This window comes from Chiloscyllium punctatum, chromosome 1, assembly GCF_047496795.1.
Source record: "Chiloscyllium punctatum isolate Juve2018m chromosome 1, sChiPun1.3, whole genome shotgun sequence".
Taxonomy (NCBI): domain Eukaryota; kingdom Metazoa; phylum Chordata; class Chondrichthyes; order Orectolobiformes; family Hemiscylliidae; genus Chiloscyllium; species Chiloscyllium punctatum.
In genome coordinates this window covers 133,867,531-133,890,014 of record NC_092739.1, presented here as the reverse complement: position 1 = coordinate 133,890,014, position 22,484 = coordinate 133,867,531, and the positions used below count along the sequence as shown (strand labels likewise).

At 41.1% G+C, this 22,484-nt stretch overlaps 1 protein-coding gene across 1 annotated transcript in view; it reads left to right on the top strand.

The window, feature by feature from the left end:
• LOC140480005 (endothelial lipase-like) overlaps positions 1 to 22,484 on the top strand; it is a 35,148-nt gene that overhangs the window by 2,205 nt on the left and 10,459 nt on the right. The window contains exons 2-8 of the mRNA XM_072574489.1: positions 10,161 to 10,357; positions 12,862 to 13,041; positions 13,286 to 13,397; positions 14,578 to 14,802; positions 15,832 to 16,074; positions 16,610 to 16,730; positions 22,183 to 22,410. Coding sequence (XP_072430590.1) covers positions 10,161 to 10,357; positions 12,862 to 13,041; positions 13,286 to 13,397; positions 14,578 to 14,802; positions 15,832 to 16,074; positions 16,610 to 16,730; positions 22,183 to 22,410 — 1,306 coding nt within the window. The remainder of the gene's footprint in view (positions 1 to 10,160; positions 10,358 to 12,861; positions 13,042 to 13,285; positions 13,398 to 14,577; positions 14,803 to 15,831; positions 16,075 to 16,609; positions 16,731 to 22,182; positions 22,411 to 22,484) is intronic.

Below are 22,484 nucleotides of genomic sequence, written 5' to 3'. Positions count from 1 at the left end.
GTCAGGGGTGCTAAACCGTCAGGAGCCAAAGTTACATAGAGCAAAAATGCATACTAACGCTGCTGCAGTGGGCTCAGATATCATATGTGAGAGCACAGACTGCAGCAAGGTCTAAAGGACACTCATCAGGAAACTGCTAGCAATAGATCGCAGTGTGGAAAAAAAACTGCCCAAATTTGTGCCAAAGCTTTTATCCAATATGGGTCAAGTGCACAGCTCCATCGAAACCATGGTGGTGCCCACCATGCTGATGTCAAGGTTGACTACTTCCATGGTAGCTAACAGTGCAGAGAGCTGCAACCTTGGCTTCGGGGGGCAGTGTTTTCAAGGAGCCCTGGAGGCTCACATCACTTCTGCATTGGTGTAACGGTGGCTTATTGCAAGAAGCTTTTTCCTTAAAAAGATCAGATCCGACCACACATTGGCCAGGAAGTGGAATTGGTCTTTGGCCTTGAAATCACTAGCTTTCCTTTCTCCTATTCCTTTTCTGAACTTCCTCTAACTGACAGTGTCCCTTCATACAGAAGTTTCTTCTGAACAAGGGTCTCCCAGATAGTAATACAAATAGAATTCAGTTGTCTGATAAATCAACCTTTTGTTCTGGATTTAGTTTTGATATTTATATAAGTCGTGAACTGAGGGAAAGATTCATTGGGGTGGACAGAAGAAAGATAATGGCGGGTGGTGATAAAAGTTGTGGGATTGTTGCTTTATTTTGGATAGGTGACATGTTTCATGTGGAGCAATCTTCAAGCAACTCTTTGAGAATTCTAGGATCTGGGGGCACTTGCTGTCCATACTCTTCATGGTGTTCCTCATTTTTGCTATACTGCTCATTCCTGCTGCATCTCCTGCTCCATTTCTTGCCACCCAGGTTGTGCCAAAGGCAGGTCCCTCACACTGGGGAAGTTGTGCAGTCAGCACCAGAGGATGACAAATCACAGCAATGTGTTGTAGAGCTCCATTGGAATAGTCCAGGCAGTACATACAATATATCACTTCAGCATGCCAGCTTTCTGTTTAATGACCTTACTGGTGGCAGTGTAGCAGCATTGCTACTCTGTTCTGTAGCTGTTTGTAGACTCTAATAGGAATTAGTGGCCAAACCAGAAAGTAGCATTTAACATGATGAGCTGTTTTGAATAAAGGCAGTACAGACGATTGAAACACAATATATTATCTGCAAATAAGATCGACATTGAGAAAGTGAAATGTATTGAGAAAGATACTAGATGAATGATAAGAATTGTACATGGCAACATGGATCTTAGATAAACTTCCAATATATTTAAATTTACTGCTTGCTAAGTCTCCTTTTCTCTGACCATGGGAAAGGGATGTAAGTATGCTTCCTGATGTGAAGAGCCCCTTGTCATTCTCTAGCGTATTGGCACCCTTAAAACTGTAAAATGGCACTCATGTCATCTGCTGCAAGCTGAAAGGAAACTATGGTAGAAATAGAGCCACAGTGACTGTGTCAGCCACAGGCAGCATTGTCAGTGCCCTGGCCTAAAGTTCAATTAGTTACTGCAGGAGGTGAAGTCGCTCATTTAACACATTCTTTATAGAGGAAATGCACCTGAAACATTTCTTCTCACTGAGGTTTCTGTAGGTAAATTGCTCCCCTGAAAATATGGGAATGTTACACTTTGAGACCTGTAGGATTTAGAGTCACTGGTGGTCCATTCACGTCACACTGTTCTGACACTCTCTACTCTTGGTCACCTCCTGCTCCAAATTTGGCTTTCTCAGATGGTGGAGCTTACAGTGAGTTCCTCCTCCTATTTTTGCTCCTGTTCTTCCCTGTTTTCCCTTGCTGTTCTGCCTCTTCCAGGCCAAAGCTATTCCTACCAGTCCACTAAATTAAACCTGTTCAGAAGGTGGCCAAAAAACCATTGCAGCACCAGCAGAATCACCGTCTCAGCAGACAGGTTAGCGTTTATGTAGCTAGAAACCAGACCATTAACATCTGGATAAAAGCCGGGAAAACTGTGGATGCAATTCTCAGGAAGGGTCACTGGACCCTCAGCGTTAACTCTGATTTCTCTTCACAGCTGCTGCATGACCTGCTGAACTTTTCCAGCAACGTCTGTTTTAGTTTCCAATTAATGTCTCCAATTAGTAGTAATTAACTCTTTAAATTGAAGGGGGTGGGTGGAGAGTTGGTGTGAGGATTATCATGTGACCAATCTGGAATTGCGGCAAGCCAATAACAGTTAAACCCACAGCAACCTATTCGGACCATTATTTTAAAAGTTTCACAACTTTAAAAGTTTCTGGCATGTTCCCTAGATACTTATGAATTAGTGCAATACAATAGCTGAGGCAATGTATTTCGTGTGTGTGTGTGCTCTCACCTACATATGAATGCTGAAGCATCTGTCACATGCAAGATAACTTCAGCCCCAGTGATTTTCCATGTACTGAGTTTAATGTTTACTGAGGTTAACCTATTCTTCAAGTAAGTTCAGCTGCAAAGTTTGAACGCAAGCATTCATAACATTCTTATGACTTGAATTTCCACTTTTAACCTTCATGATCACCTTCTCTTGTATCAGCTGTTGAAAGCGTCATTACTTCCCAAGCCTCAATAATTAACTTGCATGAGATTCTTTGAATGTTGAGTAGGTTCCAATAGACTGCTTCATGGATCCAGACAATGAGACATCAAATGCTTTCTGAAAAGTCATCCTGCTTCCTGCTGATGCATGGTTCAAAGATAAACTCCTCTATTCGTTAGCATTTCTAGTCATAGATCATAGAGTCATAGAGATGTACAGCACAAAAACAGACCCTTTAGTCCAACTCATCCATGCTGACCGGATATCATTAATCAATCTAATCCTATTTAGAGTAATAGAGTCATGGAAATGTACAGCATGGAGGCAGACCCTTTGGTCCATGCCAATATCCTAAATTAATCTATTTGCCCATTTGGCCCATATACCTCTAAACCCATTCTATTCATATACCCATCCAGATGCCTTTTAAATGTAGTAATTGTACCAGCCTCCACCACTTCCTCTGGCAGCTCATTCCATACATGCACCACCCTTTGCATGAAAAAGTTGCCCTTTAGGTCTCTTTTATGTCTTTCCCCTGTCACCCTAAACCTATGCCCTCTCATTCTGGACTACCCCAACCCATGGAAAAGACCTTGTCTATTTACCCTATCCATGCCCCTCATGATTTTATAAACCTCTATAAGGTCACCCCTCTGCCTCCAAAGCTCCAGGGAAAACAGTCTAGCCTATTCAGCCTCTAACCATAGTTCAAACCCGCACCCACCAACCCCACCGCCCCTGTGGTTGAATATTTCAACTCTCCCTCCCACTCCGTCAAGGACATGCAGGTCCTGGGCCTCCTCCACCGCCAAACCATTACCATCCAACTCTTGGAGGAGGAATGCCTCATATTCCACTTTGGGACCCTGCAACCACACGGGATAAATGCGGATTTCAACAGTTTCCTCATTTTCCCCTCCCCCCCACATTATCCCAGTCCCAAGCTTCCAACTCCAGACCTGTTCATCACTTCCCCCACTGACCTATCACCTTCTCTCTCACCTTCATCCACCTATCACTTTCTCAGCTACCTTTCCGCAAACCCCACCGCCTCCCATTTATCTCTCAGCCCTGACCTACAAGTCTCATTCCTGATGAAGGGCTTATGCCTGAAACGTTGACTCTCCTGCTCCTCGGATGCTGCCTGACCTGCTGTGATTTTCCAGCACTACACTCTTGACTCTGATCTCCAGCATCTACAGTCCTCACTGTCTCCTAGTTGAATTCAAATCCTCCAACACTGGCAACATCCTTGTAGATCTTTTCTGAACCCTTTCAAGTTTCACAACATCCTTCCTATAGCAGGAAGACCAGAATTGAATGCAGTATTCCAGAAGTGGCCTAACCAGTGTCTTGTCCAGCTGCAATATGACCTCCCAACTCCTCTATTCAATGCACTGACTAATAAAGGCAAGCATACCAAATGCCTTTTTCACTATCATGTCTACCTGTGAGTCTACTTCCAAGGAACTATGAACCTGCACTCCAAGGTCTCTTTGTTCAGCAACACCCCCCAGGGCCTACCTTCAAGTGTATAAGTCCTGCCCTGATTTTCCCTACCAAAATGTCGCACCTTACATTTATTTAGATTGAACAAACCACTTGAAGATATATAGGGAGGTAGCCAGGATAACATATAAACAAAAATGAGCAGCAATACCTTAAGCAGCAGATACTTCAGGGACACACATCGGCACATTCCAACAAGGTTAAGGGGTAAAAACAGGGCTCATTGGATGATGAGGGAGTTTCATAGCTCAATTCATTGAGTCTCTGCAGTGTGGAAGCAGGCAATTCAGCCCGTCGAGTCCACACTGCCCCTCCAATGAGCATTCCATCTCTGCATCTTCCTTGGCTAATCTACCTCGCCTGCTCATCTTTGGACTGTGGGAGGAAGCAGAGCACTTGGAGGAAACCCACACAGACACAGAGAGAATGTGCAAACTCCTGAGGGTGGAATTGTACCTGAGACTCTGGTGCAGTGCTAACGACTGAGTCACTGTGTTGCCCAATTTAAAAATTATGATGAACAAAAATATGTGCTAGTTCCTGCTCTGCCATTCACATGTGTGAATCAAAACAGATGCTTGTCACAGTAACGTAGCATCAAGTTACCATGTAGAGGCTCTGTGAATATAGGACACAGGCTGGCTGCTAGTTTCCTGGAAAAGTATAGTTATAATCATAGCTTATCTGATTGACTACTTTTTCTTGCTCACTTTTTCCAAGTATCAGAACAGTTTCCTTTGGGACTAGCTGCCCTGTAATAGTTACCCAAGTGGCAATTCTTCATAACTGAGCTGAGGGAATGTTAGAGTGCCATTCTACATTGGGTGGAATCATTGATATTCTGGTTCTATTTTTTTCCCAATATCCTCATATATGAATTTTTCAGCAAGAGTTGTTAAATAGTAATCAAATGTGGAATTCCTGGTTTAATTTTCCCCACATCATGATTAAGCAGTTAATTACAGCTCATCAACCTTTCCTGGCTGAGATGAATTCAGACTGTAGTTCGAACCTGGAACTATTTTGCTCAGTTCCACATTAAACAATGCATTCCATACTTGATATCCTCATGACCAAAGTAAAATATTTTTTGTATCATGGGTAGTGGTTTTTTTCACGTTGCGAATATACCTACAGTGTTAAGAGCAGATTAAATTGCAAAACAATGACCAACAGTCATTGCATTCATTCCAAAACATGGAAACTGCAGCTAATTCTTGCTACGGTGGATAGCTTAAAACAGGGAGTGGTGAACTAACAGTCTGTTTTACATTGTTCTGAAAGAAGAGAGATTTAGAACTGAATCTAGACTTGCTATCAGGCTGTTTACATTATCACACAAAAACCAAACTTGCGCAATCAGCACTGGTTAGGTACATGAAGGAAAGGCCAAACCAATAAATTCAATGCGTTGGTTTACTCTCTTACCTTCTAAAATCAAGGGTACAAAATATAACAGTTGCTGGTTGTCGTTTTCTGTTCAATTAGCTTGCCTTGTTATCAATGGCCTTACTATTGAGTAACTAGAAGCACCATTTTGATTGTGGGAAATGTAAGCTCAATTAGAGAGTGGTCTCAGATATTGAAACCAGGAAAAGAAATGCCCTGAGTAAAATCCAAAAAATGTAGCAATTATCACATTGCCTCCTCCTCCCACATATAGCTTTACAGTACTGACATTGATTCCATCTTAGTTTATCTTTCTTTGTTCTTTCCTACCAAATCTCCTCCCTAGGTGAAACACTGCTTTGTAAGGTCAGTAACTCTGTTTGAATCTGAGTGGCTATTAATAGAAGAATGGATTAAGATGATAGGAGTGGCAGAGCAGACATCTTTCTCATGAGTCAGCATTACACTGTATACTTTGTGTAACACACTGGTGGTCAGTGTTATTAAAAACAGGTGTAAATTCTGGATTAAACCTGCCCGATTTAAGAAAAACTCCTCACTTCCCACCCTGTGTATTTTCTTTAATTGTTCAGGGTTTGGTTTTTGTGTCTCCATTCACTTTCCCCCCAAACAGTGTCATTACAGTAAAGTCATACAGTATAGAAGATGTCCTTTTGCCCATTCAGTTTGCAAGGGGCAATCTACAATAATCCCACTTTCCAACATTTGTCCCTTGGCCTTGAATGTTATGACATTTCAACTGCTCATCTGCGTACTTTTTTAAAAGTTGCGAGGTGTACATCCTGCCAGGTACTGCATTTGAGTTTGATTTTGAGTTTGATTTATCATTGTCACGTACTGAGATACAGTGAAAAGTGTTGTTTTGGGTGATATGCAGATGATCGAACCATGTGAAGTGCATCAGCTTAGCAGAACAGAGCGCAGAATACAGTGTTACAGCCGCAGAGAAGATGCAGAAAGGCAGATCAGAATTAACACATTTGAGAAGTTTATTCAAAAGTCTGATAACAGCGAGGTAGAAGCTGTTCTTGAATCCGTTCTTATGTGTATCAAATGTTTATATCTCCTGCCTGATAGAAGAGGGTGGAAGAGAGTTTCACTGAGTGGGAGGGAGCTTTGGTTGTGTTAGCGGCTTTCCTGATGCACCGGGAAATACAGATGGAATCAATGGATGGAAGGCTGGTTTGCATGATGGGCTGGGAAGTATTAACAACTCTCTGTAGTTTCTTACAGTCTTGGGAAGAGCTGTTGCTGTTCCACGCTGTGGTATCCAGATAGGATACTTTCTATAGTACATTTATTAAAATTGGTAAGAGTCTTTGTGGATGTGCTGAAGTTCCTTAGTCTCCAGAGGAATAGAGGTGTTGTTGTGTGGCCTGGATAGAGTCCCTTGGCCATCCTGTGCAGACCAGCTGACAGGAGTGGCTTCGTCATCTGAGTGCCAAAGAGAAATCATGCAGGTGCCTCAATGACTGTCACCTGGTGGCTCTGACCACCATAATTATGAACATCTGACATCAACTCCAGAGTCAAAAAGTGTGGTGCTGGAAAAGCACAGCCGGTCAGGCAGCGTCTAAGGAGTAGGAGAGTCAACGTTTCAATCATAAGCCCTTCATCAGAAATTACATCAGCCCCAGCCTGCCAAATTGCCCTGATCCTTTACAATTTGCTGACCTGCGCAACAGGTTTACAGCAGGTACCATCTCCCTACCAACTACCATCATCCCTGCAAGATCTGGATAACAAGGATACCTACATCAGACTCCTATTTATTGACTATAGTTTCACCTTCAACACCATCATTTCAGATGTTTCTGTTCACCCACTCTAGCGGAATCACATCCTTCCTATAATGCAGTCACCAGACACACACATGCTATCCTGATTATGGTTAACCAAAGTTTTGAACAGCTCTAAAATAACCTTTCTGCTCTTACAATCTGTGTCATGAGTGATAAAGGCAAGTGTCACGCATGCCTTCTTAACCACCCTACTAACCTGTTTTGCCACCTTTGGGGATATGTAGACAAGCACCCCAAGATCTCTCTGTTCTTCTGAGTGTCCTGCCATTCATTGAACACTTTCTTAACTTATCACCTCACACTTCTCAGAGTTAAATTTCATCTGCCATTGGTCTGTCCATCTGATTAACCAGTCTATTTCCTCCTCACTGTTAACTACTCAGGCAATCTTTGTGTCATCTGCAAATCTACTTATCATCTCCCCTACATTCTCAGCTATATTGTTTCCACATATCACAAACAATAAGGGAATGATCACTGATTCCTGTGATACACTGGCCTCCACTCACACAAACAGTGATTGATTTCCTGTAGGGGACAATTCAATGAGTACCAGCTACTTTCCTTCACCTTGCCAAAATGGTTATGTTTCCCGTCTGAGCTCTGAGCCTGTTCTGTGAGGATTGACAGACACACACACACACACACACACACACACACACACACACACACATATACACACACACAGACACACAGACACACACACACACATACACTACACTGAGGTCGCTGGATTTCGAGAACTTTTCCCCATCCTCTCTAATCCAGTTGCAAGGGATGTCATTTTGGTATTGCAACAATTATTTTAACAGCACCTTATTGTGATGATGTGGAATACACTGTGGATAAATACCTGAAGCGCAAAAATGATGAGGCTATGGAGAAGACTTATTGGATAGTTGTAGCAAAGCAGTGACAGATAGAATGGGCAGTGCCTTCCCTTGCTGTGCTGGTTGATTCGATGAACCACCACTTCTCTGTGATTGACCAAGGACTTGAGACCTTCCTTTGGGCTTAGTGGGATATAATTACGTCATTTGTAATATGAAGGAGCTCACCACTGAAGGATAAATCATTGTGATATAACTACTGGAGATTTATTGAAGGATAATGACCAGTTATTTCAAGAATAATAAGCCCAATATTACAGGTCATCCAAGAAAGTAAATTTTCCTTACTTCTGCAGTAACATTCTTAACATATTTCATCAAGGATGTTGAAACTAATTAGTTATGAGCATCTGAGTTCATAATTGTTAAACTGAATATAAATTTGACCAACATTTTGCATCTTCTGCTGACCCACCCCATGGGATGCTAATGCCAAATTTCCAAGTACTCAGCAAAACCTGGTGAGCCTTGTATCTGGGATGGAGGAGTGGCCTTCTGACTGAGTAGCCACCAAGATATTTCAACCTTTCTTCCTGCACTACCCACTCCATCACATCCTATTGACACTGGTCACTTAACCCAGCTCCCTGGAGCCTGCCTGATTGACCATCATGTGTGAGTGAAAGTGAGGACTGCAAATGCTGGAGATTAGAGTCAAGATTAGAGTGGTGCTGGAAATGCACAGCAGGTCAAGCAGCATCTGAGGAGCAGGAAAATCGTCGTTTTGGCAGGTCGTTCCTGATAAAGGGATCCTGCCTGAAATGACGATTTTCCTGCTCCTCGGATGCTGCCTGACCTGCTGTGCATTTCCTGCACCACTCGAATCTTGACCTGCATGTGTCCCCATACTGACTTACCTGTAAGTCCAGGTTCCAAGTTACTTGCCCAATTGGAGATAACCTGTGGTCGCAAATATTCCCATTTCATTGGCTGGCTGTTCATGGGAATGGGACATAGGGGCAGGGTCCTCATGCTCCAGTAGGAATGTTAGCGTGAGCCCTGTTGCTCTTGGGTAACTACATTTATGGCCACAGGGTTTTTAAATGGAACCAACATTCATGCTGTGATGTAGGGACACTATCCCCACTATAAAACCTAGATGTTATAGATGATATTTTCCTCTGGTATTTTACATTTCTGGTAGATTACTCATATAAGCAAAATAAATTGTGAATTCTATTAACGTTAACTTTTCCTTTAAATGATGTTCATAAATTTGTGTGCTGACAGAAGTCTTTTATTTTATGTCCTCTACTCATTTATTCCTCTTTTCTTGGCACATGTTGTACAGAAAACTACATCATTCACTTTAAAGTTCAAGGATTTCTGTTATAGTTGTGATTTATCGTTTGACATGACAGTTATGAATTTCTAAAATATATTCGTTGCAGTTCAATTAAAAATTACACATTTTCTGCACTGCGCCTTCATTTGATTTGAAGAATTGACCTTTTGGAACGTTGCCTGTCATAGTACAACTTGAATAACTTATTTGGTTATATAAAATAGTGAATGCTAATACAGTTTGTATATCTTATATGGAATGAAGAAGACCTAAAGCTCAAGTTATCAGGCCAAATCCCAAACTTAGGCAGACCATCTTCTAGATCAAAAATCAATTGAGTTTACAAAGCTTGAATGCAATGTTAACTGATAACTGATATAATACCTTCATCTTTATACTAACATATACAGCATACTTTATAAAATGATTTTAACAACTGCTGGGTCCAATCTTGCTTTGCTGTACCATTTCAATTTTCTCTACGGAACAAACCAGCACAATCTGATCCAATCTCTTGGAGCAGTCGTAAGCCTTTTTTCTTGTCTCCTTTTGTGTCTCTAGACAATACATAGCCTTGGGGTATATGAGCAGATATCAGAGTTTGAGTAGAGTTTTAGTATTTCATTATTATTTCATTTTTTAGTTTAACTGCAACCTTGTACTGAGTTCCTGAACCTGACCTTTAGTGGTTTTCTTACAGGCAAATCGGGCCACAATCTGATGCATAAGGAAAATAAAGGTTGGGACTACAGCAATATTCAGACAAAGTTTAGCCTTCAGAACTCAAAGTTGACTGATGATGAGGACTGTGACATTATTGCAGGTGTGGGAGAGAGTCTGGTGAAATGTAACTTCAACGTGACTTCTAAGACATTTGTTATCATCCATGGGTGGACGGTGAGTTGCACAGTCTGCTAATATTGTCTAATCTCCTCAGAACTGAAGTACTGATCATCTTAGATATCTCATTTTGCTAATTATTCAAATATTCAGATGCACATCAACAAATAATCTTAATCTTTTGGGGAACATGATTAAAACCTTTAAAACTGTAGTTATTTTATGCAGTAAATAAACCATACCAAACTTTTTATTGACTTGCAATGAGTTTTTTCAAAAATCTAGTTCATTAATTCTGACTCTGGGGAGCAGTCGTTTTAAAACAAGGCCCTTAAAATACTGTGGAGGAGAAAGTGAGGACTGCAGATGCTGGAGATCAGAGCTGAAAATGTGTTGCTGGAAAAAGGGCTTATGCCTGAAACATCGATTCTCCTGTTCCTTGGATGCTGCCTGACCTGCTGCGCTTTTCCAGCAACACATTTTCAGCCCTTAAAATACTGTGCTTTATTCACACACACTGTTATCAAAAATAAAAACATGATTCACTAAGTTGTTGGAAAAGGACAGGTTTAAAAAAAATTTAGATTGAGTATTTGAGTGACTTAATTTTGTTATAAAAGCTTTGAGTATATCAAAATTAAACGATAAAGAAGCCCAACATTGATGCATATGGTTAAAATCAGGTTCATTGTTTCCTGATCAGAAGTGGGTCAGCCTCCTTCACCCTACACTAAATTTAGCCCAGAAATTTTTGTGGCAAATTGTGCAATCCCAGTACCAAATCAGCAAATTTAGTGAAGGCATTTTACTCAAGATCAGGATGACACACAAAGGGATAAGGTATGGGATCTTTTACATTGACACGAGGCAGCAGAAAGACTTCAGTTTAATAAGAAAGTGTGTATAACAGTGCAGCATTCATCTCATTGCCTCATTCCATCCTGTCCCTCTGACCAACTGCAGCCGTCCAATCCTTTGAGTTCCATCATCTAAACTTATTTTTCTTTTAGCATCTCTGATTTCATTACTCTACCATTCTTGGTCCTACCTCCAGTTGCCTCCAGCCTTAGTTTTTCCTTCTTAAACCCCTCCAGCTCACTCCCTTTCTCTCCTTTTTTAAAATACTCTTTTACACTTATGTCTTTGAATAAAACTTTGGTCACCTTTTCCAATATATCCTTTTGTGGCTTGCTGTGTCAAATACTGTTTAACAACTCTTCTGCAAAACACTTTTAGGGCATTTTATTATGTTCAAGCAAGTTACTGTTGTGCTTCTAAGAACATCATGTATAAAAATGATTGCTGATCCTTGATTCTTAGGTTTTTATCATGTAAATGACGCATATAATACAGAACATTTCCCAATGCAAACTGCAAGTTGTTCAACCATCAATGACCAAGTAACATTGTAGTAGATAGTGATTGGCAAATAAAAGTGAGGCTGTTCCTTTCAGATTTTTTGAAGTTTGTAGTCAATTATTAAGGGTGACCTAAACGCTGTTATCCTCATCTTTGAATATTTGACGAGGTGGGAATAATCTGTGAGATCTCACTTGAAATATATAATGGATATGAGTAATTAAAAGGGCTTAAGCTCTTTTCTTTAGTTAACTAATTCAAATTTGAACCAAGATTGTTTTCAGAGTAAGAGCAAGTAGAGCAATCATTAGATCAAATAGAAGACAATTATAATTACACTGTGGCAAGAGTGTTGGTTAATGCCTCTGACAGTTATCCAGTTACTGCGTCTGCATTTTGAAGTTAGGTGAGAGAGGGAGACCTTGAGGGAGAATCTCAGCTCTTTGCTGGATACGATAAATTTAAAGGTGCCCAATAGTCTGCTTTCTGTGTCCTAAGTTCCATTTGCCCATCACTCCTGTGCTCGCTGAATGATGGGCATCTGGTTCAGCAATGCCTCAATAGTGAAAAGTCTCATCCTTGATTTGAAATACCCCAAGGCCTTACCCCCTTCCCCTCTTTATAATACCCACCAAACCTACAACCTTCCGTAATTTCCTCTTTCCTCTATTTCTGGTTTCCTGAACATTCCTGACTTTAATTTTTGTGTTAGCCACAAGTTCAGTCAAGACCTAAACCCTGGAATTCATTCCTTAAATGTCTCTGCCTTTCTGTCTCCTCCTTTAAGACATTTCTTAAAATTTAACACCTTCACGAAGGTTTTGGCATTTGCCCGACTTTCACCTTATGTGATTTGGTGTCAATTTTTTTAATACCACCACTGTGAAGTACATTGGAATTTTTTATCATGTGATTAACATGTTATAATACAAATTGTTGTTATTTTTGGAGTTGGCGGTGTGCTTTTATATGAGTTTATCTTATAGTTCACCTCAAGAGTTGATGTGTTCTTTTGCACTTATTTGGTATGCCTATAATCAATAAAGCAAAACAGCTAGGTTTCCAGGAGCATCTTAAAGGAGGACAGTTGATGAGGCTTAGAACAAATTAAATTTTCTTAAAACCTACTGAGGGTTCACAAAAGTTTATCAGTGAAACATGAAGAAGTTACTTTTATTTATAATCATTGCTCTTGTTTCTAGACAACTGGACTGATGGAATCTTGGATCAGCGGAATGGTTAAAGCTCTGCAAACACAAGAAGTATATGCAAACATCATTGTAGTCAACTGGCTTGAGCGTGCACACCAACTTTATACAATTGCTGTCAATAACTCAGAGGTGGTTGGAAGAGAAATTGCCATGTTAGTTGACTGGCTGGAGGTAAGTGATGCAACGTTACAGCTCAGCAGTTGTTCTCTATTGTAGTTGTCAATCAAAGTAAACATCATTAATTTTGGTTGGGTGGCTAGCATAGCTATAAACTACAGTAATATATCCTGTGAAGGGTACTGTCCAGCAAGGAACATTAAAAAAAAGTACGAAACAAGCTGCTTATTTTTAATCTACTGTTACTCTGAAAAAAAGATTGTCTAACTGCATATTTTAAAAATTTCTACAACTGCAGCAGGTGACTGATGTGCCGCTTCATAAGATACATATGATTGGCTACAGCTTGGGAGCTCATGTTGCAGGATTTGCAGGAAAAGCTACACAAAATAAAATTGGACGAATAACAGGTATGATTGGTGACGTTGGGTTCAATGTTTTGACAATATATACCTAGTGTATCATATCCAAGATGCATTTGACTAAGGATTGGTAGAATATTGACTTTACTGTGGTACTGCTGCCAGTTCTCCTGTAAGAGTTACCATAAAGGAGAGAGGCCCTTCTTCTGAGGTAGAGATGGGTTGATAATTGTCTCCTCACCCTCAGTGAAATAATACAATATATGAAGTGACATTGAGACTAAAGCTGAATGAGATTGTCTGATATAGCATTAATTACTGAATCTTGGGAAAGGTTGGCAAGTCAGTGATACTGCTCCAGCAATTTGAGGTTGACAGCAATTTCTTTCCGTAGAGAATTGCTGTGTATAGACTAATTGAGGTTGGACTTTATGTTAATGTTAAGTTGCAAATATTTAAAGGAGAAGAAAATACAAGGCAACTCTAAGAGACTAGGGAAGAAAATAACCAACACAGACTTGATAAACTGAGTGGCTGCCTTTTACCTTGTAAATCTTCATAATTTTGTAGTCCATGTTAAGTGGGGAGGTGATGGCTTAGTGCTTGATTGTTAATCCAGTGACCCAGGTTATTTTCTGGGTGATCTGTGTTCAAATCCCACCACAGTAAAAAATCTGGAATTAAGAATCTAATGATTACCATGAGTCAATTGTCAGGAAAACTGATCTGATTCACTAATGTTCTTTAGGGAAGGAAACTTACATCCTTACCTGGTCTGGCCTACATGTGACTCCAGACCCACAACAATGTGATTGACTTTTAACTAGCCTCTATGGGCAACAAATGCTGGCCTAGACAGTGACAAAAAAAAGGCATGAACTTGATATTACATTTGACTTCAACTGCATAAGCATATGGGAAAAATAGCTTATAGCTCAGTATTCCATACCATGGCTGAATGTATTTCTTCCTTCGTACCAGATCATATTTCAAGCCCTGCCCTGCTTTGCCTCCCTCCCTTCCCCAACCCAAATGCCACTCACTTGCCTGTGAACAGGATTCTATCGGGCGCCATGTGTAGTTCTGTCTACACTCTCAGCAATACCCACCATGCAGCTTTGTTGCAGCCAAGACCTTCAGAGCTGCCAGCCAATTCTGAGAGACAGAAAGCAGTGAGTGCAGAGGAGTCATTTTCACTGAAACAAAAAAACATATCCTTTTTTTCCAGGTTTGGATCCAGCTGGACCCATGTTTGAAGGGGTCAACCCTGATCAGCGACTCTCCCCAGATGATGCAGACTTTGTAGATGTACTACACACTTTTGTATATGATACACTGGGAGTTAGCATTGGCATCAAACAACCAATTGGCCATATTGATGTGTATCCAAATGGTGGCAGTTTCCAGCCTGGATGTGGCCTTCATGATGTCATCAGTATTATAGCCAATGCAAGTATGTATTTCAATATTTTGACACCCTGCCCTAAAAATGCTTGTTCATTGTAATTTCTATTCATTAGGATTGTTCTGTAATGGGTCATTTAATTAAATATTACCTGTTTCTTAGTTTTCTTTCTGATTGTCAGAAAAGCTCTATTTTTCACTGAGTCTATTTGGTTATTATTTGAAACCAGCTCATGACCTGACTTAACTGTAAGACGTCAGGTGTGCGCCAGGTTTGACTCCCAATTAGTTCTGCATTGGTTGATCCTAAATTAATAAGCAGTTTTATGAACTTTTAGAAGAAAGAAAGATCCCTAAGCTAAAGGAACCTGTCCAATTGCAAATATCACCATCTGTCTTGCCCCTGCATCTAATTCTCACAATATCCTATCTCCTTTCTACATAGTTCAGTCACTTTTTCTTGAATCCATTGAAACTTCCATAAGATACCTTTATTATTAGTTTATTGCACAGTGGCATATGTGGAAAACTTTTCACCAAATTTTAGATTATGCAAAATTTCTTAATTTTATTTCGGCCCGTGCTTTGACATCTGAGCCTTCGCTATAATATGCTGCAACAATTTTGCCAGTGAACTTTACAAGCTTGAAAAGTTCAGTTAGACTTCAGTGGACCCCTAGTATTCATTTTTCATATTCATAATAGGGAGGCCAAGCTGCTTTGCAAGGTCCTATTGAGATTTAATTGAAATTTCTAAGGCTCTGAAGTGAATGGACAATTATACTACTTCCATTCCCTCCTTGCAGAGGTAGTTAATTCTGCTGACTCTTAATTGCCTGTAGAAACTGTGTTTAAACTTAATGTGAGCATTATAAGTTTGGCTGTGGTAGGCCCCATATTTAGGTTAGGCTATTCTTACTGATGTTCTCGGCCAGTTTGAAGAATCTTTATGTTATAGGAAGAAAGCCAACACCTGGGGAAATTGTAGCAAAGGTCCTTGTCTGTTTCTTCAGTAAGGGTAAGGAACATGTGTGGAGATTTTTGAATGTTATAATCGTTTCCTTATTTCTATTGGCAGATATTGGTGAAGTTGTTTATTGTGAGCATGAGCGTTCAGTGCATCTCTTCGTTGACTCCATCCTGAACCAGGATAAGCAGAGTCTGATGTATCGATGTCCCGACACTAAGACATTCGAGAAGGGAATGTGCCTCAGCTGTCGAAGGAATCGTTGTAACAAGCTGGGCTACAATGTCAAAAAGATCAGAAGCAAACGTCTCAACAAGATGTACCTGAAGACACGAGCAGATATGCCCTTTAAAGGTGAGTAACAGGAAAGCCTTACATACATGGTCAAAAACACAGATGTTTTAAAACAGCTACACTTTCTATTTAGAAGGAGTAATAAGAAGAATGTTTCTGCCTGGAAATGCCTCACATATATGAGATTTATATGCAAGTGGCTAAAGTCTTTCAAGGTACCTCCTTTGAAAACAACAATTTAGTTTAAAATTTAGTTTGAATCTGGTACTTTCTCAGAATCTTTCTTGCTGCATTCCCACAATGTCTTCTGTTACTCTGAGGTACGTATGTAAGTTATGATTTGTCTAGTTAGCATGACCACAATACCTTTCACTGTATCTCAGTACATCCAACAATAATAAAAAAGTTAAAAGAGGCAAGTTCTAAGAGCTACCACTTTGCTAATGCATACACCAACCCAAGTGCACTTATTGACTTTGAATCACTGAGATTTTGGCATCTTTAGTCCAGATTCCTAAAAAAACAACTGAATTGCACAGGACTTTTAAAATGTTATCCTCTATGAGTTAAAATATTTTCTATACTTCTTCTCCAGTTTTCCACTACCAGTTGAAACTGCACTTGTTCAGTGCAGAAGAAATACAGAATTCAAATCCTGAACTCCATGTTAAGTTGTATGGGACCAAAGCTAACAGCAAGAAGACCAGAATCGAAATGTATGTATGCCTCATCTTTGAAAGTTAATAATGAGGTTGCAAGTGGCTATTTCTGGAATGCATGTATACAATAAGTGTGGGATATAGAGGCAATTTCTTTTGTATTTAGCAGGCACATAAAACAGTAAATTAACATGGAAACTCCCAGAGAAGCAGTTGCTTGCAGGCATCGGGTTGTGAAGGTGGGGGTTGGGGTTTGGTGTGGTGGGGGGGGGGGGGGGGGGGCGGGGGGGGAGCACGTCATCATTGTGGTAATTTCATCTGTTCTCCTACCCAGCTTCTGTCAGGGTTTAAAGAATCTAAAATGACTGTTACCACATTACTACATTAATAAAGTAATGTTAGTATTTCTCCACAATTTTTTATTTAAACTTGATAATTTCACTTTTGTGGAATCATCCCAAGTCAGTTGAATAGTGGAAGTTGTTACATAGAAGTTTATTTTTCCTGTTGTGTATCACACCCATCAATTAAGTGGATCATGATTGTTTTCAGGAAACAGCTTTGACCTTGAGATGCAAAATACTTGCATTTATGTATAATTTTTAACACTCCTCAAGGGCTTACAAAGTAGTTTACTACCAATAAAGTATTGTTAAAGTGTAATTGCCAGAGGAAATACAGCAGCAATTTGTACACAGCAAGGCGATAATGATAAGATAATCTGCTTTAGTGAAATTGATTGATGGGTAAAGTTTGGTCAGGTCAACAGGAAAAACTCTCCTTATTTTCAAAGTAGGGTAGACAGGGAATCACTCTTAACATCCCCTCTGACTGTGGACACTCCCTCAGTATTGACCCTCAGACTGTGCAGCACTCTCTCGGTACTGACCCTCTGACTGTGCAGCACTCCCTCAGTACTGACCCTCTGACTGTGAACACTCCCTCGGTACTGACTCTCTTATTGTGGAACACTGCCTCAGTACTGACCCTCTGACTGTGGACACTCTCTCAGTTCTGACCCTCTGACTGTGGACACTCTCTCAGTTCTGACCTTCTGACTGTGGAACCCTCTGTCAGTACTGGCTCTCTGACTGTGGAACACTCTGTCAGTACTGGCTCTCTGACTGTGGAACACTCTGTCAGTACTAACTCTGACTGTGGAATACTGCCTCAGGGCTGACCCTCTGACTGTGGAACACTCTCTCAGTAAAAGTTTCTTTCAATACATAAGAAGCAAACGACAGGCAAGAGTAGACATTGGGTCACTTCAGACTGATGCTGGAAACCTAGTGATGGGAGATAAGGAAATAGCAGGAGAACTTAAGTACTTTGCATCAGTCTTCACAGTCGAAGACATGAGTAATATCCCAACAATTAAAGGGAGTCAGGGGGCTAAGTTGAGTATGGTTGCCATTACAAAAGAGAAAGTGCTAGAAAAACTAAAAGGTCTTAAAATTGATAAATCTCCTGGCCCTGATGGGTTACATCCTAGAGTTCTGAGGGAGGTGGCTGCGGAAATAGTGAAGCGTTGGTTGAGATCGTTCAAAAGTCACTGGAGTCAGGGAAGTCCCGGATGATTGGAAGATCACTGTTGTAACCCCCTTGTTCAAGAAAGGATCAAGGCAAAAGATGGAAAATTATAGGCCAATTAGCCTAACCTCGGTTATTGGTAAAATTCTAGAATCCATCATTAAGGATGAGGTTTCTAAATTCTTGGAAGAGCAGGGTCAGATTAGAACAAGTCAACATGGATTTAGTAAGGGGAAGTCATGCCTGACAAACCTGTTGGAGTTCTTTGAAGAGGTGACAAGTAGGTTAGACCAGGGAAACCCAGTGGATGTGGTCTATCTAGACTTCCAAAAGGCCTTTTATAAGGTGCCACACGGGAGGCTGCTGAGCAAGGTGAGGGCCCATGGTGTTTGAGGTGAGCTACTGGTATGGATTGAGGATTGGCTGTCTGACAGAAGGCAGAGAGTTGGGATAAAAGGTTCTTTTTTCGGAATGGCAGCCGGTGACGAGCGGTGTCCCACAGGGTTCAGTGTTGGGGCCGCAACTGTTCACGTTATATACTAGTGACCTGGATGAAGGGACTGGGGGCATTCTAGTGAAGTTTTCCGATGATACAAAGTTAGGTGGACAGGCAGGTAGTACTGAGGAAGTGGGGAGGCTGCAGAAGGATCTAGATAGTTTGGAGGAGTGGTCCAGGAAATGGCTGATGGAATTCAATGTGAGCAAATGTGAGGTCTTGCACTTTGGAAAAAAGAATAGAAGCATGGACTACTTTCTAAACGGTGAGAAAATTCATAAAGCCAAAGTACAGAGGGATCTGGGAGTGCTAGTCGAGGATTCTCTAAAGGTAAACATGCAGATTGAGTCCGTGATTAAGAAAGCGAATGCAATGTTGTCAATTATCTCAAGAGGGTTGGAATATAAAAGCACTGTTGTGCTATTGAGACTTTATAAAGCTCTGGTTAGGCCCCATTTGGAATACTGTATCCAGTTTTGGTCCCCACACCTCAGGAAGGACATACTGGCACTGGAGCGTGTCCAGCAGAGATTCACACGGATGATCCCGGGAATGGTAGGTCTAACATATGAGGAATGGCTGAGGATCCTGGGATTGTATTCATTGGAGTTTAGAAGATTAAGGGAAGATCTAATAGAAACTTACAAGATAAATCATGGCTTGGAAAGGATGGACGCTAGGAAATTGTTTCCGTTAGGCGACCTGTGGACACAGCCTTAGAAGTAGAGGGGGTAAATTCAGAACAGAAATGCGGAGACATTTCTTCAGCCAGAGAGTGGTGGGCTTGTGGAATTCATTGCCGCAGAGTGCAGTGGAGGCTGAGACGCTAATTGTCTTCAAGGCAGAAATTAATAAATTCTTGATGTCACAAGGAATTAAGGGCTACGGGGAGAATGCCAGTAAGTGGAGTTGAAATGCCCATCAGCCATGATTGAATGGCGGATTGGACTCGATGGGCCAAATGGCCTTACTTCCTCTCCTATGTCTTATGGTCTTGTGGACCCTCTGACTGTGGACACTCCCTCAGTACTGACTCTCTGACTGTGGAATACTGCCTCAGGGCTGACCCTCTGACTGTGGACACTCCCTCAGTACTGACTCTCTGACTGTGGAATACTGCCTCAGTACTGACCCTCTGACTGTGGACACTCCCTCAGTACTGACCCTCTGACTGTGGACACTCCCTCAGTACTGACCCTCTGACTGTGGACACTCCCTCAGTACTGACCCTCTGACTGTGGACACTCCCTCAGTACTGACTCTCTTGGGGAGGTGGATGTGGATGATGATGAACCAGGACACAGTGTAGGGGGTAACGTGAATAATTTTTAAAACGTGGGCGGCATGGTGGCACAGTGGTTAGCACTGCTGCCTCACAGCGCCAGAGATCCGGGTTCAATTCCCACCTCAGGCGACTGACTGTGTGGAGTTTGCATGTTCTCCCCGTGTCTGCGTGAGTTTCCTCTGGGTGCTCCAGTTTCCTCCCACAGTCTAAAGATGTGCAGGTCAGGTGAATTGGCCATGCTAAATTGCCCGTAGTGTTAGGTAAGGGGTAAATGTAGGGGTATGGGTGGGTTGCGCTTCAGCGGGGCGGTGTGGACTTGTTGGGCCGACGGGCCTGTTTCCACACTGTAAGTAATCTAAAGTCACTGTGGACACTCCCTCAGTACTGACCCTCTGACTGTGGAATACTGCCTCAGGGCTGACCCTCTGACTGTGGACACTCCCTCAGTACTGACCCTCTGACTGTGGACACTCCCTCAGTACTGACTCTCTGACTGTGGAATACTGCCTCAGGGCTGACCCTCTGACTGTGGACACTCCCTCAGTACTGACTCTCTGACTGTGGAATACTGCCTCAGTACTGACCCTCTGACTGTGAAAGTGGGTACTGAGGCAGTGTCCAAAACCAGTAAGTAACAGAACAATATCATGGGATTTTTAATTTTTATTGGTGTCAAAAAGAATTAAAATTTGTACTATTAACCTAATAATGTAGTTCATAATGACTTATGCTATAAACTCAGTTTGATTTTTTACTTAGCCCAAGAGTTTTCCTATCTTACGTCTTGAAGGTTCATTCACTTTTCCTAGAACCAATCAAAAGTATGGGACAGCCTTCTGCGCCACTTATTTCATTTCTCTTTAGTTTCCAGCTATTCCATGAGGTCAGAATTTCTCGGTGATCCTTCCATTAGCTTTTGTCTTACTGATTTTCCAATTTTCTTTAAAGACCTCACATCTGTAGACTTGTCAGTTCCTTGTCTCACTTTGGACATATATGGACTATGTTTTCCTAAGATGCTATCACAGCTTCTGTGCATCACTGCCCAACTAATCATTCAAGCTGATTCTGTCATAAGATTAAATGAGGGACACTTAGATTTATTTCGATAGTTGCAAGCTAGAGAAAGTCTTCAAGCTACTTTTCCCTCATGAAACCAAATCTGATCAGTCTGTTTTTGTCAGCTAAACAAAAGGACATTGTAGCCAAGCTCCGCCTTAAGTCATTACTGCCATGACAATGTGGCATTCTTTGGAATGATTCAAACAGAAATGAGATTGAGTTATTTTACCTTAAGCACAACATTTTGATTCTGCAACTCATATATATAATTTATATTTCTAATGAGTATAATTGTCCTCCCTCCAGATTGGTTCATTACATTGGTTAAAGATGGATCTTCATTGTCAATCTGTTCACTGTTACCTCTGACCTTGTAAGACATTTATAAGTTACATTTTAGGTGTAAAAAAATCCAGGCTTGGTTTAGTTGCATTTATGTCAGTTGTTTTACCAGTTTCTCAAACAGGTGCTCCATTTTTTAAAGGGTTAAAACTATAATGCTTAAAACCAGAAGTTATACTGTAAAACATATAAGCCTTGAACTAGACTTATAATAATATGCCTAATGTCTCATGGCACTTTTGGCACGAAACATGGCAGGGGAAGATTCCTTTCAGAAATTTCAAAAATGAACCAAGGGGGTGGGTCAGTGGGTCACTAAAAATCCAGGCTGATCTCTAATTTTAGAAGGGTCAATCAATTCCATAATGAAGGAGGTTATTTCAGGCTGGATGGCAGGTTGACGTCTCCCTGGGCACAACTCAAGAACTGGGCATGGACTTGCCCAGGAACCAAACATCCTGCATTCTCTCCGTGTCCCAGTCACTCAGCAGAACCCAGGCACCATTCAGACAGTTTTTCGTCTTAGAGTTCCCTCCTCTGACTTCAACCACTCTGAAGTAGGTCAGATTGATGTTTAACCCCCACCTTTCTCCCTGATAATTTGGTGGCAGAATATTAATTTTAATTTTATTCCCAGACTAAATTTGAGAGCTTCTGCCACAGACTCCCTGCACAGCATCAGAATTTTGGGGCTTTTGCTATCATCATTGATTGTGTGGTAAGGTTCAGCTGTATTGTGATCGCTGAAGCTTTGGGATTATGTTTTGAGGTGTTAAATATTTGTTCTGTTCCAGGCCTGAGCAAGTTGCTGCAAACAGGACAAGCTCCTTCCTTGTCTACCTGGAGGAAGACATTGGAGATTTGCTTAGCATTAAACTAATATGGGAAGGTTCCTCATCATCCTGGTCATTTTGGACACAGCTCAAAAATCTCTGGTATGGGTCAAATTCTAATCAAAGAAAAGAATTAAAAGAGCTGGAAATAAGGAAGATCCGTGTGAAGTCTGGGGAAATGCAGAAGAAGTAAGTATGGACTTACTGGGGTAATTATAATCATTGTTCTGAGTGTGATATTATTGGATTTATAAACCCTCATG